Below are 17,618 nucleotides of genomic sequence, written 5' to 3'. Positions count from 1 at the left end.
TCTCCACCTGGATTTAGGACAAAAGCTGCAAAGCTGACTTTACCTGTTTCCAATTGTAAAGTATAGAGCGACCGTTTTAAGGTGTGGCTAAATAAAGAATAATTCTGACTGAAGATCTATTGTTTGATGGTTACATGCGATTAATTAAATGTTACGATAGGCTGGTAGCATTTACATTCAAATATCAAGCAAGCAAACATATTCTTTCTATATCCTTTTACTTTTTTTCTATTGCATCCTTCATTTAATCACAAAAGTCTGACCTACTTGTAAATATACTGTATGCAGCTGCACTTTCATCTTCTGTGATGGTCATCACTCATAGTCACAAAAGCATACCTTGACTCTGATAGGTTCTTACGCAAAGGAGGCTTATCACTTTTCATTCGATTTTATTGATCTGTGTAAACTTTCTGCAAAATCTTTACATGCAAAGTTATTTGCAAACATACATATTTCCCAGTGCATGCACTATCTATGTACAAATACAGAGATAAACCAAGAAACATTCCACTGAACTGGCAGAATCAAGTAGAAGACAGCGATGGGTTAAACTCAAAGAAAAGCCTGTTAGAAAATAAAACTCTTGGTTATTTTGTATGTTGATCATCATCTGGTGATCACTGTAGTGTAAGTAGCACAACATAGGACAGTGTGTGATGCTACTGATGGGTGTTTGAATCACGGCCACATGAGTGGCTGTGCAAAGAAAACAAGACACTGGAGAGATTGGAATGCTTCTGTACAGAAAGTCTCATTCAACAGATGACACTTAATTCAATATCTGCTACTGATAGAGTCGGATAAAGTCTTGTGATGATGTGCTCAGGTGATTATCAGTCTATGCTGGGGATGCTATCAGACCAGTTTATTCAGATTACACCATATAGTTACCATGCAGAATATGGCCTCTTGTATATAGAATGTTATGGGGATTAAGTGTAAACATTGATGGAAATACAATAGCATTCATTTCTTACAAAGTATATATATCTTGAACCACAAGACCTTTCATGCATAGGTTTTTTTTTTTTCCGTCTTTATTGTGTATATTTTGACATTGGAATAACTTGCAAACAGCTGTATAAATTGAGGTCATTCCACTTTGTAAGGTGTGATTTACTTGGTTTGCTGTGATTGGTGAACAAACACACACACACTAAAGCCTAATGATTGGGTGTGGCAGAGGGGAAATGGGCCCTGCTGTGCGCGTTGGGGTAAAAGCGGACTACCCAGGCACGCCAGAGTCAGGAGCAGTGTGCATGCAGGTAAAGCTGCACATATGACATAACCTGTTCCACCTTCTCTCCTTGTTAAGTGGAGCAGCCGGATTTCACCGTGTGCAGTCAGTGTAAACACTACTGTAGGAAACCTCTGAGGTGTCAGAGTGAACCACGAGCTTCAGAAAAGTTGAGGAAGCAGGAGGAAAATCCTTGTTCCTGCTAATTCTCACCATAACAAATAAACAAACAAAAAACTTTTCTCTAAATCACACAGTTAATACTTCTCACAAATCATAATTCACAGTTTGAATAACTATACATAAAAATCCGAATGTTTAACTAGATGTGCCATATGTTTTAATCACAAATCAACAGCAGCTGAAAGATTCAGCTCATGGTCCACTGACATATGAATCATCTGTATATATTAGATGTCTATCCTAACCTGAGCAATGTATCCGTGTGTAAACATTTCTTCATGGAAACACACAATATGTTCAGGACAGTGGGCACAGTTGAAATCTTTAATGGTGCAGCTGCGTGTTTTCTTTTGTCTGTGGCTTGGCATGCATATACAGTTCAAGTGTTGCACTACAGCATGATGTTATCCCACAAGAAATCCCCCCAAAAAACATATTCCCTGACAGGCTAATGAATTTATGAGCCCAATCGAGGCTTTTACAACTTAATTGATGATTTTATTTTTACCTCAGATGCCCTTACATATTGCTTTTCTAGTTCTGTGCCAGTCAAGTTCAGCACAATATATAACATCACTGACAGGCATGATGGTCCTTGTGCAGCTGTTCACATATGTCTTCATTCAATTTGTGAAATCTCAAATTCATGTATGCCTTGATTTGTCCCAGAGGCAGATTAAGTATCAGCACAGGCAGGCAAATTGTTAATAAGAAGACTGGAAAGAAGAGGGTACATCAGGGGAAGGGAGGTGAGTAAGCCTGTGTGATGGCCAGGTAGTGAAAGAGTTGATAACACAATGAAGGTGCATTCAGAGATGAATGCAAACCAAGTTGGGAGGTTTTAGCTCATGCTGTATGTGTGGGGGGGCAAATGGTTAATCACTAGTTACGGGAGTCTCATTATACAAGGTGTGCCAGCGCTCAATCCTCTTGTCCTTGTTCTTCAGACACTCATACCAGTGCTTCAGCCTCTCTCCTTTGGCAGTGATACCCAGCTGACACCCACCTGTCAGGGAGGAGTGAAAGGCAGGCGTTGGTGAGCAAGTGGCAGTTGTACTTTTAATTCATCAAAGCAATTATGATCAAATACTTACCGATGTAGTCGTTGGACTTCCCAATATCGTAGTCCCAAACAGAGATATCTAAACTCTTCTTGGCCAGGTCACTGAGTTTAATCTCATAGCCGAATTCCTGAAATTCGATCAAGAGATACATTTTTTTTTCAAGCCACTTATCAACATTTTTCATACTTGAGTTGCCAAGAATATCAACCCAAATGATTTGATAATAATTTGGGAATATGCTCATTTTTGTTATTTGCAGCCCTTCACCTTGAACTCTCTTACAAACCTCATTAAACTCTGGGTTTAAAGTCCTCTTCTTGATTTGTGTTTTGCACTTGGCCTTCTTCCCCATGTCAGGTTTCAGACATCTGAAAATGTAATACAATTAATTTATTCCATTTCTAGAGTCATACATTTAAAATCTAAACGTGTGTCTAATCCTGCTCTACCTACATTTTGACATACGGGTCAGAATAGCCATTAGCATCCATGGCAGCCAGGTGAACACAGCGTACAACACCCACGAGGAGACGATTCTGCTGGGTGCTGTACATGAGGGAGATCAGGATCCGGCCACGCTCCTCTACCTCTCCGCCATCTTTCCCTGGCTAAGACAGAAGAGGGAAAATAGTTCAGTAGGATGCATGATGAGGCTTTGCAAAAATTCTCTGGAGGAATCTGTCATGTTCAGGCATGCTTGGAAATAAAAGCATTGCCTCATCTTCGTAGAGAGCGATGCCTCTGGCTCCCCCGGCTGTTGCAGTTCTCTTTGTCTGCGAGGGTGGAACCAGATTACAGCAGGTCAATAAGAGATTCCGACAAGAAGAACAAAGCATTTTTTGAATGCAATTGAGTTTCACTCACAGGGATGACTCTCTCCAGACACACGTTGAAGTTTTTCTTCTGGTTCAACTTCAGTTTCTTCAGCGCCACTCGGGTTTCCCCAATAAACTCATTGTGCCCGAACTTGTCCTCATCACAGACAGACAGCCTGAAATCGAAGGAGAATATAAATCACACAGGCCTCTCAAACCTTTAAAATAGTCAACTTAGGGCACATTATGTTTAAAACATTAAAACAGGGTAATTGAAGACCGGTTGTGGTGTAGTGTTCACCTGAGGGTCTTACGCTGCATGTCGTCATCTGTGAGGCCATGGTAGGTGAGTGTCTCATTCCACGCAGGGTTGCGGGTGTTTCTCAAGGTCTTTGTGCGCAGCTTGTTAGACTGTTAAATGCAGGTTAGATAAAGACAAGGTAATGGAAATATCTCCTAGCATGTTAGCGCAACGCAAAATCTCACACGTCTGTGGTTTGTGCTGTTTAATCACAGGAAGAATCTATTTGGTGCTTCCTGTCAAAAGTTGTTTTTGCAACTCAGACGTGCCTCATTCTCCAATACAGCACCGTATAATTACACTATAAAAACAATATACCTTCACTACATCTTTTACTTTATTTACGATGTCTCCATATCTGTTTCTAGATATCATCCACATGCCGATTTTATGTTGTTGTCAATTTAGACCACAAGGTGTCAGACTTAAGCTAGCAGAAAGGGCTGTCATCTCATCTCAAATCACCACCCTTCATTTCTTTTGCTTTGCAGGATATTAAGGTAATACATCTTTAATAGGAAGTGAAAGCCTAGTGTAGGAAAGGTGCGTCTTTTACCTTGCTAGCCCCAGGCAGCAGATGAAGTTTAACATACGGATCTGCCAGTCCATTTGAGTCCATGGGCTTCAGTCCCTGAGGAGAAATGGAGCACCATGTCCATCACATCATCATGAACAGCAGAGGGCAATTAGGCTAAAGTGCCATTCATGAGCCTTTTAACAAAAACCACTTGATTGTAATTGTCCTTATGTGTGAGAGAGTGAGGAGAATAGTGGTACCTTCCCCTTGAGAATGCCACAGTGGAGGCTGTTGCTTTCCTGTTCATAGTGCAGACTGAACTCTAGAGAGCCCAGGGTTGCTGAAAGAGACCCAGAACAGTCGTTACATTAGACTACAGAGAGGCTGCAAGTGTGCGCTTGAATCATTAAGAGTATAAATACAGGGAAATATTCTCTTGAAATTAAACAACACTCATTCTTGAGACTAGAAGTGAGACCAAGTACCAGCCCAGAACGGACAGAAAAATAAAATGATATGCAGGGGCATATCATCCAAAATAAATCAAATAAACATCAAGTCTCAAAAGGAAGCTGTTCCGAAAAATAAGGTTCTGGGTAAGAAAAAAAAGACTAAAATGCTGCCCACACAGATTTTCTTTGGAGGAGTTTCATGGCCCAGCATAGTTGTTGGGGACCAAATGATCAAATGTCATTTGTTAATTTCTCTTTTGTAACTGTCAACTTTTCTGGGCTGAGATTCACCCTCAACTTGCTGCTCCAAGAACACAAAATGTACTTCCAAGACTAAAGTCTACAACCATAAAAATAAGCAGAATTAGCTCACCCACCTTTATCTAATGATCAAATACATGTATAGATTTGATTGGTTATACATCAAAGCACACAATCCATCAGACCTCAAAGTCTGATCATCAGACTTATCACATTCAAATAGTGTAAGTTATACACAGTTGAGCAGAGTGACTGGAACTAGTCAGCAGCTCGGGGCCAAACTGTTCTCACCGTCACAGACACATGAAACCATTTCCACTCCCTACACAAGGGATTGAATTAAACACCAGGGGAATCTATATCCCGTTAGCCGTTGTATCCCAAACCAATTGCACAGCTCCACATACCCGGACCTCAATAAAATAAATTAACACGCAATCCCCCAGAGAGAGAGAATAAAGGCCGTCTGACGCTGCAGGCGCGGAACATGAATGGCATGGCACCATTCTTATCATTAAAATGGGATATGGGATATATGAAAAAAACGGTACAATTACGTAGCTTATGTATCACTATTGATTTAGTGGTTCACGTCTTCCTCTGCTTTAGTTCCTTGGATATTGATCACCATGCTTCGAAAACACATGATGCGTATCATTTGTCATACGCAGCTCAGTAGACACTGCCAGAATGATACATCCTGTATGCAAAGACTATTGGCCAATCTATAGATATGAATTATTACCAACTCAAATCAAGAATCAACACGGTATCCCCTTAAGGGAACAGCAACGCAATCTACACTGTCATCAACACCCAAATCACATAAATAAACATAAATCACTCATCACTCAAGAGTGAGCATGTGGAGTACTCACTGGCTTCATCCGAGTCATAGTCGTTGGCCTCCTCCTCCTCCTCAGCTGGGGGAGGTTGCTGTCGGGCAGGAGGAGCACCGTAGGCAGCGGGCTGCCTCTTGTCCTCTCTCACTGCAGGAGGCGCTCTCTGCTCTGGAGGAACTGCACCAGAGGAGTAAGCCCCTCCATCTCCTGCCACTGGACCTAAAACCACATTCAATCATCTGTGACTGCAAAGAAATAACACCACTAGGGATGCAATATTTGGTGAATGCCTGGGACTCTTTATAAGTACGTGAAGAAAAGATTGTGTCCTCGCTGTCTCTCACCCTGCTGGGCCATGGTGGCTGATCCAGCAGGCTGTGGTCTGGAGCTCTGGACGGGAACCATCTTCTTCATCGCCACTGGGCTGCCCTGCCCCGCCTCTTCAGGGCCAGCACCGCCCGTGGCCATGCGCACAGCTGATGGTTTAGGGGCCACAGGTGGGTAACCAGCACGGCCCTGTGGCTCTGGTGCTAAAAATAAGAATGAATAGCATGATACAGTAAACCCACAGACACACACCATACATGGGGGAGACGTGCTTAATCACACCAAGTCAGGCTCCTGCTGCAGTGGAATCTGTAACACTCCCCAGTCTCTCTGGATACTTTTGATGTTGCAGCTTTTTTGTTGCAAAGGCATTGACCTACATACAGTACACTACAACAAGCTGTGGCAGCCGACTACTGTACATGCAGAAGATACAGTAGTCTCCTCGTCTTTTCTTATGGGGAAAATCACATTGCTCGGGTAATCACACTGAAAGTGTGAAATGATGTGACCCATCATGCCAGCACCACCTGAAGCCTCATCCCATGTCACAGCATGCACCTTCCGACAGCGTAATTGAGCTCTCCATCCCCCTCCTCGGCAACAGTGGGCGGTATTGCCAAATTTGGGAAGCAGATAAAAGGTTTGAAAAGAGCAATGAGAGGCGGGTTGTGAGAAGACTTGTGTGCAGATGCTGATCTAATGAGACTGAAGAGGTGGCAAAAATGCTATAGTTGCTAGCTTTAGGAGTAGAATACAAGCTTAACTGCATGATGGTTCTTCCCAAATGTTAACACAGACAGTTTAAATGGCTTACAGCCAATGTTAGGTACACTTGTTGGATAAATGGTGAAAAAAGCGTAACGTTTGGAGTGCTGCAGGAATGGGTCCGAAATCTCGGAAATGAGTGAGCATTTTTGCTCTTCCGACTCCCTCGTCTTGAGATCTATGGGTTCTTTGTTAGATGCCTAAAATGAGATAGAACCTTTTGTTCTACGATATATAATACGTTGAAGCTTTTACGTGTCTTTAAAAAAGGTGATTGCTAACAAGTGGCTCAATGAAACATCACCACGCAGATGATCATCTATCTTGCTGAACAAAACAAAACATATCATAAACATGTGATAGGCACAGCATTTCTGCAATTAATCAATGCATCTAAGTTCAAAGGAAAAATGAAGAACAATGTGCCATTCTACTGTCAGTGGCACACCATAGACATTGACAGCATGTCTCCCAGCAACACAGGCCACCAGATGTCAGTCTGCTATGGGAAACGCCCACCCAGATGCTTGAAGTGTTCGTGTCCAAAGATGGGTTTTACCCCCTTTTGAAAATATCCTATTGCGTAAAATGGAAAAACATATGAACAATAGCTGTAGTGGTTATTTTTTTTGACATACTCAAAAATGTGAAAGCCTTCAGATTTTAGTTTGACTAAAAAACAGTCCACAGGCAGCACTGTTCACTCACAAGCATGCTTGAATAGAGTGGCAGATCCTTTTTTAAAGATTTCTAGACATTGAAAACTTGAAAACGTGAAACTTGCTGCACAAAGGCGGGAGAATGACTCGGACTGATGGTTATAAAGATCTGCATGTTCCCTAATGTCAACTGAAAAAGACTGCAGGCTGAAGCTGAAGGGGCAGATCTACCTGGTGGTTGTGGTTGGGTTACTGCCTTCCTGGCCCCAGAGGCTTTGGGCTCCTTGGGCTCTGCCGCCTCCTGGGCTCCTGTCTCTTTTCCTTTAGATAATGGCATGGGCGATGGCAAGAAATGTTTGGGAAAACCTTTGAAGAACCAGGCTCCAGACCTCTTCCACACCTGAGAAATAAATAAATTCATGTGTGCTACAGACTTTCCAACAGACAGATGAATTATTTTATGTGTTCACTGGTGTGAGACACTCACCTCTCGCTGTTCTCTGCAGATCTTGCATAGCCACACAGCACGTGGCCGACTGCTACACTGTGTACCACACTTGGTACACATGTTCTACACGACAGGAGAACATAGAAAATTCCAGCTGCTCGCCATTTACAATGCTTTTGCAAATAGTCATAGACCATGCCGATTGTGTTTCCTCAAGGTTCGTATGATATGCAGCAGGGAAGCAGGTTTTTTTTTTGCTTGTAATAATTGGCTGACTCATTACCTACCTTTTTGCAGTCCTCACACACCACTGAGCTGGCCCCAGGTGACCCAAACTGCTCCCCACACAGCAAACAGCGGGACTGTCCATCCCCACACACAGTCTTCTTCATGTCGTCCAGGCGATTTATCAAGCGCCTGCAACACCAAAGGGTAAAAGTACTTAAAATGTCACCGTTAATCATCCCAGGTATAAAATGTCCTCAATCTCAACAGGCAATTTTTGTTTTTATACACGCCCTTCGGAGAAACCGCTGCATGTTTTGCAATCTCTCACCCAATTCTCTCCTGCTCCATGGTCTCCATTTTCTCAGCACGGGCAATCACATTGTTTATGATCTCTTTCTCTTCATCTGTCAGGTCTGGACCAGGACCAGGGCCTGGCTGCATGGTCCAGTTCTCCCTGTCGGACAAACATATTCTCCAGTTGAGGTTACGCACACTGCTTTCGGAACAGTAACATATCAGATGTACATGATGCAGATAAGGAAGGTGGATTAGGAGTTTGTCTACTTACTGCTCTTTATCACTGTGTCAAAGATGGCACATCAGAGGAATGCAGGTGAAACAAAGGAGAGTACAGGGTGGGTTGGTAGACTCATAGGGAAGGTTGACAACATGAAAATGTTCTGACTATCATGCTTACCTAGCGTGCATGGTCCTCTGCCTGTCGTTGGACTGCCAGCGATCCGAGCTGCTGCTCATCACTGTGTCCGTCATGCTGCACTATCACAGCCTGCAGGTGGACAGACACAAAGACAGAGATGAATTCAGCGTGAAACGATCTTGAGACAAAGATGGCAGCTCTTCCTGACATTCGTTTAAGAGCTCTTAATTTGGGTGGGAATAGATGTTTGTTTCTTTTGTTTTGTTTTTTTAAAGTTTGACTTGCGTCCAAGATATGTATGTTGAGTCCACACGTTTTGCTATTCTCTATCCTTATCTCATGCTTATACAGCCCTGACTTAACTGCCACCACGGGCAGCTCTGTCATGAAAAAGGACATTGCGTGCAAATTTGTGAGCCACCACATTGCTGACCGGGAATTGGCAAGTCACCAGATACACTTCCTTTAATTGCCACACAGTGCTGTAGGGCTAAATAAAGGCAGCTAATGATGACCCTCACGTTAGTGGCCATCATAAGCCAAACAAATGAATACCAAATAAATCTATTAAAGTTTCCAGAAAAGTAATAATCTTCCCTTCATCTAATTGCTTCCTACGAATTCAAGCCTGGAATATCAACAAAATATCATATACCAATGGCAATGTAACCATGTTTCCTGGTGCCAAATTTACTGCCTAATCAGTACCATCTTCTCCTGCCAAGCCTGTTTTATCAAATTCTTTCCACAGACATATTCAAGCAAGTAATGGACACAGGAAGAAATTGCAAAGAAATAGCGCAAACAGAAAAGATCTGTCAAATACAGACTTAAGCTATGCTTGGTTCTAACAGGGTTAGCATAGTGTGAGTATTGCAAAGGGAACAAAGCAATCCCTCCTGTGCATTGGTGACCAGAGTGAAATTACACTGAAGTGGGTGGTGTCATATTCTTCCAGTTTGTGACTCCACACATATCAAAGAAACAGATGGTTCCCTATAGCAGGAGGGGCTCAATTATGAGTGTGTGTGTGTGTGTGTGTGCGTGTGTGTGTGTGTGTGTGTGTGTGTGTGTGTGTGTGTGTGTGTGTGTGTGTGTGTGTGTGTGTGTGTGTGTGTGTGTGTGTGTGTGCGTGTGTTTATGGGTGCCCCTGCCAATTGTCTTCGAGCCTCTGTCAGGCAATTCATGGAGTGATGCTGCAGCAGTAGCCTGGAGGATAGAGCAGTGTATGTCCTGAGGGAAAGTGCTTGCAGCCAAAGAATGAAGAAGGAGTGACGAGAGGATATAAAAGCCTCTCTGGAGTTTCACTTGTCCAGATTTGTGATGGTGCAGGATGAGGAGAGGGCAGGTATTGGAGAGATATAGTAAGGAATGCATAACGATAAGGCTAAAAGGAAAATCAATCAATTTCACTTGTCCTCAGCTTTTCACAGCACTATAGAAGCTTGGAGAAAGTGAAGGGAGAGCGAAAGGGAGGGGTGCACCGCCGTCTCCTTCATTCAGCTGCTCGTATTAATGCTGCGTAACGTCGTGGTACATACCTTTTGAGCTGTAATCTGTTGCTGGACTGCTTGCAGGAATCAAAGAAAAACAGCAAATTTGCTGTGCTATCAATAGACACTCTGGGTGTGTTCTTTTCCCTCTGATGCTGAATGCATCCAACCAACAGTGGCAACACAGTCTTCAGCGAGCATTTGTCGTTTTCCACTTCTCAGTAGCAGTCTGATGGTTCACACATCACTCTGACTGCGCGGCATATATCATATACACCGAAGTTCTCAATAATTAAAAAATGAATTATCCCACTTTTGTCCAACATGATTGTCCTGGAGAGGTGGATGGAGAGAGACAGATGGGAGCCAGGCATTGGGCTGGGTAATCACTGACTCAGACGAGTCAGAGCTCTCTGGCGCTGGGGATAGATGTTACTGCATCACAGAAGTGGACTCTTTGCCGAGGTGACAGTCCAATTTGCACCCAGGATAGTCTGACGGATTGTAGCCACACTTTTCTCATAAGGAGCTGTCACTATAGGCTTTGATTATTCAGACACGGAAAGGCTTGGTTTCACTTTCTGTACGTGGCTAAAAAAGTGGTGCCAAGAACTGTGCAAGCAACCACACAACAGTTTCTACAAATACACCGGTCATGAATAGCATCAGATTATGTGTGAGATGACAACAGGAAAGACCGGAGGGAGAGCATGGACTCAAGCTAGTCATCTGCCCAATCATCATAAGTCATCCACGCAGCAGGATCTCTCCTAAGTAGAGCTTCTTGTGAGGGTGGAGAGGACCAATTTAGAAATCTGCGTCTCCTCCTCGGGCCCCTGGGAGGATAGTCGATACAAATCTGCATCCGTACATCTTCAGGGATGTATACATACGCAGCTCCCAGAGCACACACTACCGATTTTACATCCATTTTTAGAAACCCGGCCATGCATTCTCCTTGGATACTTGAAGTGAATGCCCAGTGTGAGTAACTAGTCTTATGCACATACTCTAATGGTGTTATGTGACTTTTGATGGCAGGTGTATGACTCATTACTGCAGAAGATATGACTCGGAAAGGAGTGGACCTGAATAAGAGCACTTTGTTATGGCTGACAGCCTGTCAATTTTTTCAAGATTTTGTTAATTGCTTGTGGGAACAAGAGCTGAAGAATGCAGGGAGTGACAATGAGGCAGCAGGACATTGATGGATGATCAAATATCCATAAACATGGATTCAAAGGGGGGGGGGGAGCATCTCCTCTATTTCGAGAGCAGCAAAAAACAAAGTGTAAAAACAAGGTTTTAATTGTAAAATGCAGCCCAAAGAGCAATTATTACTGGAGCGTGACTTTGTCGACTCGACCTGTACTTAGTAACATACAGTATCTAACATATTATTTTATACCCTCCTTTGTGTCCTATTTGTCAATGTATTGAAGATACTGACATTGGAACACAACGTGGTACTGCACTTAAATTCCAGGGCAACAATTCCCTCGCCATCCTCCAAGAAGCCAATTTCTAAAATGGGTTAATGAGAATAAAAGATCAATGCGAAGTCCCACAATTGGTTTCACTTTAATTAATCTTTCATCAGGCCTCCATTCGTATTTCCATGCCTAAGGGCTACAACATACTTACGGAGATCGGATGTCGCCCTAAAGCTCTGCTGTAGCCAACACCCAATCATCCACCAACACCCCTTATCATTGGCCAGCAGAGTCCCTGCAAGCTTACATCAGCACTTTCCTCCAAAACATTTTCCAAGATGCTGATTCTAAGTAGATGTCAGAGTTGATATTCATGTCAGCATAGCATATCCACCCTATGATTTAATAATCCTGGTGAAACCATGCATGTTTTTTTCAGGTTACTGTGACCATGAATGTTTCATCAGCCGTAACACGCCCTGCTTTTTCCTATTAAAGACCCACTGACCTTGCAAACCATACACAATTTTTCACAGTGCAGCAAAAAAACTGAGCTACTGAGCTTTTTTTGAAGTTAGCTATTACTGGGCATAGTAATAGCCCTATGTGGCTTTATATTCACAATGCATCATGTTATGAAACACGGTTAAACCAAGCAACAAAAAGGGGATTCATCTTTCCAAAAATAATGGATGTTTGGTGTAAAATGTATGTGATACTATGTCTTCTTCTCTTTTTTAACTATTTAAAAACGGTGATGTAAAGGACATACATTTTCATTTAAAATATTAAAACTGCAAAACAAATCTAAGTAGCCGAGTTAAAGAAGAGAAGGAAAATAACATATTTTATTTCATCCTGATTTTTCTTCCTCTACCATCTGGTCTGGCAGTAACTCAGATTGTTTCATGTATTATGAAACAGAACACAGGCTGAGATCCTCAGACAGGAGAATCTTGGCCGGTCTACAGTTTCAACTCAAGTCCTGTGGTGATCTGGGACATCATGCCAAATCAGGGAAGACTCTTTCATTAAAATCTCTTCTTCAGTCACATCTATAAATACAGACTTATATATGAGCCGATCAGAAGTAAAAAAATGTACCAAAATCTTTGGGACAGAGGGAGGGCAACATCAAATCTAAATTAACATAATTAGCAATCATACTGTCTCAACTTAGAAAGCAACATTTTATTGATGATTAAAAGGTACAGGGCTTTTATGATTAAGAATTAAATGCAACAATGCATTGCCCCAAATGTAAAAATGTAGAAGTAAAGCCCATTAATGTGTACTGCTATGCATATTGTTGACTTAGGAGTAATTTCCAGACCTTTACTAAAACGTCAACTAGTTGACAATACCTTGACTCACACATAGGCTACATGTCATCAAAAAAGTACAACCAGCTGCTCCTTCACATTCTGTGGTGACACGTGGGCTGGTGGTAGGTGGCTCTAATGTCAAAAAGAAACGCAAAGTTTGTGCAGTTTTCATAGACAAACTTAGAACTGGTACCACCACACAGCTGACAGGGCCATGAACACAAGTGGTTTACTGTGGATGATTGGAGCACACCCAATTTAAGTATAATTCCCTTTCTACTGAATGCTATGTCACAAAGATGTTTCTAACCAACTCTGCTCAGTATTTCAGTTGCTGGTGTCTAATGCTCACACACCAGGCATGCAGGGCGAATGGGGAGACAAGGTAGGAAGGAGCAAATAAACACTCCCAGTTGCATGGCACAACGACTTCCATCGCCCATAAGGGGACTGTAAGCTGCCAACAACACTCTGGCCAACACTCTGGCATCGTAAAGCACTGCACCAAGAAACCCTCCACTGCAGGAGTAAAACATCACTCAGCATTTCTTAATTATTTAAAACTCCGGCCCACCATTGCTTTCCTCTGTAAGTCCCCTCTTTCAGGCATTAGTGCACGCTTTCTGTACTTGGGCCTATATAAGGCATTGTGTACAGAACAGTGGATTTGGGTAGGGGGAAAAAAATCACAGAGCTTAAGACAGACATTATTCCACTCTATTTCGGGAAACAATAAGGATGTTTGTTGGTCTTTTAGGTCTGTGTCATTGACAAATTGTTCATGTTTTCAGTCAGACAGTGGCGTTGACAGGAACCATCTGTGGAACCACCTGTGAGGGCTCTTCACCCCTCGGATGTGTGAGTGCTGCACCGTTTCAAAAATGCACACTCTTGGCAGGCATGTCTCCAGGTCCCGCATCGCTGTAGAACAAACAGGAAAGACCATCCAGTGACAAACAAGCTACCGTGCTGTTATCCTGCCTCACTGTTGGCCCTATCAGACCTTTTTCATTCTTAAATCAACTCACTGAATTAGCAGTCTATATCCTATAGGTTTCATGTGTAATCATCCTCAAATTTATCTGAAAAATCAGACATGGAGCAATACAGCAAGCGTTTGCAGTAAGGCTCAAATGTGCTCGGCCAACGGGGATTTATCCCAGTAAGACCTGGGACTTTGAGTTCTAGCTGCTGATGCATTGGCCAGTCATGCTCCTTCAATTTCCTCCCATCTTATCTCCGGGAAACAAGTACGACCAGACAGGGGCATTATAGTCACACGATGCATCTATTTCCTACTAACCAGCAGTGACCTGCATCTGGTGGTCTGTTGAGATATGGTTCTTAACCTATCAGATCTCCTATCAATCCCTCAGTGTGACGGCTATTATTCTTTGTTGCTCTGCTTTGAAGATCTGGCACGGTTCAGCTGCTGGATATCTGACCCTCCCTCTGGTCCCACCAGCAAACTAGCAGGTACAATGCCCCTGGGTGCTTTAAGCAGATCTCTGTTGGCAAACGAGAGCTTGTTCTAGCCGGAAAACACTGCAACACTAACAATAAGCTTTGGCCCAACTGCCGAGACAAAAAGCAGTGTTCGGAAACTCGGCTATGTGACTTGAAGTTTGTTGATTTAGACTTCACCCTGAGCCTCTGGGGCAATAGCCTTATGCAGCTATGTACGGAGGGGATTCTAATCAAAGATTATATTTGGTAGTGGACAGAAAGGTTGCTTATAGCTGGCTGTTTTTTATAGATTCGACCACAGCCCAAATCTCTTTTGGATTTTTAACTCCTTGCTCTCTTGAGGGAACTTTGCTTAAAGGCCACATTAATTACAACTGTCTTTTCCAATGTGCCACAATGCTTGGGCAGATCTAATCACCTGTTTCAGAGTGGATGGGAAATCAATCCTCATCGAGCAGATTCACCACATCCACTGCTCGGATTAGAATTTGAAGACGAAGCCGCTCCCTTCTGAAGCTCGGCCGCAAACAGCAGCATAATCTCTCTGATGGAACAAATTTAAAAATATGCTCGAAAGTGAGGCACAGAAACCAACGCATTTTTCTAACATGTGATTTGGGTCCTAAGCGCCGAATATGGATCGTGAAGAGCACAGAGGAATATAGAGTCATGCACCTTTACCAACTGTGGCCATGGTAACGGCAAGATCAGAAGACGAGAATCAGAATGATTAAAAGCTGTGTGCGTGCATGCGTGTGCACCGGTTTATGTGTTTGTAGTAGACGATACAGTACCTGTGCCAAATTTCAAAGCCCATGCAGCGGAACGGGTCATTGTTGCAATAATAGTGCCATTGGATCATCTCTCGTATCGATAAACATGATCGCAATTTGTCAAAAATGATGCATCTTGCTAGGATGCTTGGAAATACAGAATGTTTAGAGAGGAAGACAAGCTGAAGACACGGGATTATGGGTACAGTCGCTTTGTATCCTTCAGTTTTAAATTATGCAGTTAGCGTGCAGAGCACTTACTTCATCCCTCCATCTTTTTTCACCTTTTCCCTTAACACCCATGTTTCCTAGTGCTCTCCATCTCTCTTTTTTCATGTGATGTATCCGAAAGCATCATTTTACCCTTTTCTCTCTTGACTAATTCCAGTCTTTGCCTGGACAGAAAACAGTGGGCTGGCAGAGAGACTGGGTAATACACAGAGAGAGTGGTACCAGCAGAGGGGTGTCGTCCAATCACTACTGTGGTTGCTCATGTGAGAGGAGGCAGCTGCAGATATCTACCGTTCATTCAGTCTTTTTTCTCCCCTCCCCCATCTAATCCTCATGCCTCCTCAGGTCTGTAGGAGGAGTTGGAGACGGTGGTACCAACTGAGAGGCTGATTCCCAGCTTCTTTTTTGCTGTCCTCTTTTCATATCGACACCAGTAGCAACACTCACTGCTCCGACCCACGAAGTGTAATAAGCAGGATGAGATAACATTACAACAAGTATGCGAATGAAACACCTGTCCTGTGGCACAGCTGGAGTTGAGAGCTGCCCTGCCCACGTCAGTATTTAGAGGATTCACTGATGTTTTCCTCTTAGTCTGCAGGCACATCAAGCCCCACTGTACACTCCTAAAAATCCTGCAGCAACCACACAATCTCCCACATGATTTACTATGTCTGTTTTCTTATGTCCGATCTACAACAACGAAGCACCCGCGTTTTAGGAATGCAGCCAGCCAAAAGTCTTGTTTTAATTCATCTTAAGAGGGATTTAGCAAAGCCTATCGAGCTACACCAAGACTTATATTCATCGGCCATTCATGAATAAACTACGAGTACATCACAACATAAAAGCATGCTGTAGTAAATCAATGCAACAATTCGAAATAAGGAGGTAATCAACACGTCTGTATGAATGACAGGAGTATTCTGCTGCAGAGCAATGCTTTCAGTAAGGCATGTTTTCCCTAAAACAAAGGACTCAATCAAATGTTCATTTACATAATTTGTACCTCATATGGGTTAACTAGCAGCAGCTTAATTCATACTGAGTTGCACTGCATGCAAATGTTCCTTTTTCATTCAAATGACCCAGTAAGTAATAGGCTCATAAAGGCATTCCATCAAGTTAATAAATACGGGCAATCAAATGTGTTCCCTCGAAATCATTTCAAGCCCCTATCTCTCTCTTGTGAATGAAATGCTGCATTCATTCAACTTGTAAATGAGAATGTTCTAACGCACTGAGTCACTGAGCAAACGCAATAACAGCACAGTGATTTTAGGTCAAGGATGCAATAATTCAAAAAGCTTCGAAGGAGATCATACAGCCTACCTGAGAATCCAGCCCTGCTTTCTCTCTCTCTGTTCTCTCGGGGAGCTGTCAGGGAATGATGCGGACTAAATGTCTGTGCAGCGCCTGGATGCGACCACAGAGTCAGTCATTGCGCATGGTGCCTGTCACCAAAACCAGTGTTTTTATTTTTTGCCTGGAGTAGTAGTCTGTTGCTCGAGGCACAGCGGATCACCACAATGCGTGGGAACCCGTATTCTATCCTGCGTTGAGGATGGAAAGCCCTTGGTACCCTGGGAAGGAAACCCCTGGATCTGAAGTGATAACACTGATGCTTAAGTGGGCAGTCGTCGCCTGATCCGATTGTCTCTTTATATAGCGCATAGTGTCTAAATGTATCCCATCATCAATGCTGCCCAATTGAGTTATTTTCGATTTGAGATCATGTGCCTATATGGGCTGTGGTGATTTGTAACTGCGCTTTATGGCATTTTAACATGTACACAAAATAATATGGTTTTTCAAAGTTTAATTGGCATTTCAATGCGATGGCTTTGATCAAATTTAGCTACTATTCTATTTTCGTCTTCATTTTTAATTTTTTTTTATTATTTATTTTTCCATACGGTGAAATATCGTTATGGTTCCTGCACCATGATACAAATGTGCTGGCACTTTCCTTCCAGTCGCAACTATTACATTTCCAAATGTAACCACTGATATGTTCAGTGTCTGAATAGTAAGATAATATCGCCACTTTGATTCTTGCTGTGCAGAGGTTACGCCATCTATTGGATTGAGTGATTATTGCACCTAAGAAAGGATTAAATGTACCTATTTTGC

General features: G+C 42.8%; 1 protein-coding gene across 1 annotated transcript; it reads right to left on the bottom strand.

Annotated features, from left to right (window-relative positions):
- Positions 1-467: 467 nt before the first annotated feature.
- LOC306778109 (rabphilin-3A-like) lies at positions 468-16,843 on the bottom strand. Its single transcript, XM_079269494.1, has 17 exons — positions 16,818-16,843; positions 8,791-8,892; positions 8,434-8,559; positions 8,165-8,294; positions 7,917-8,000; positions 7,661-7,829; positions 6,020-6,205; positions 5,712-5,894; positions 4,381-4,460; positions 4,160-4,234; positions 3,604-3,713; positions 3,352-3,478; positions 3,204-3,260; positions 2,941-3,095; positions 2,774-2,855; positions 2,518-2,614; positions 468-2,429 (listed from the first exon to the last, which is right to left on the bottom strand). The coding sequence occupies exons 3-17, from the start codon at positions 8,544-8,546 to the stop codon at positions 2,299-2,301; spliced, it is 1,779 nt and encodes a 592-aa protein (XP_079125620.1). The 5' UTR covers positions 8,547-8,559; positions 8,791-8,892; positions 16,818-16,843; the 3' UTR covers positions 468-2,298.
- Positions 16,844-17,618: the final 775 nt, after the last annotated feature.

This window comes from Melanostigma gelatinosum, assembly GCF_949748355.1.
Source record: "Melanostigma gelatinosum genome assembly, chromosome: 6".
Classification (NCBI taxonomy): domain Eukaryota; kingdom Metazoa; phylum Chordata; class Actinopteri; order Perciformes; family Zoarcidae; genus Melanostigma; species Melanostigma gelatinosum.
This window is presented reverse-complemented; position numbering and strand designations above follow the sequence as displayed.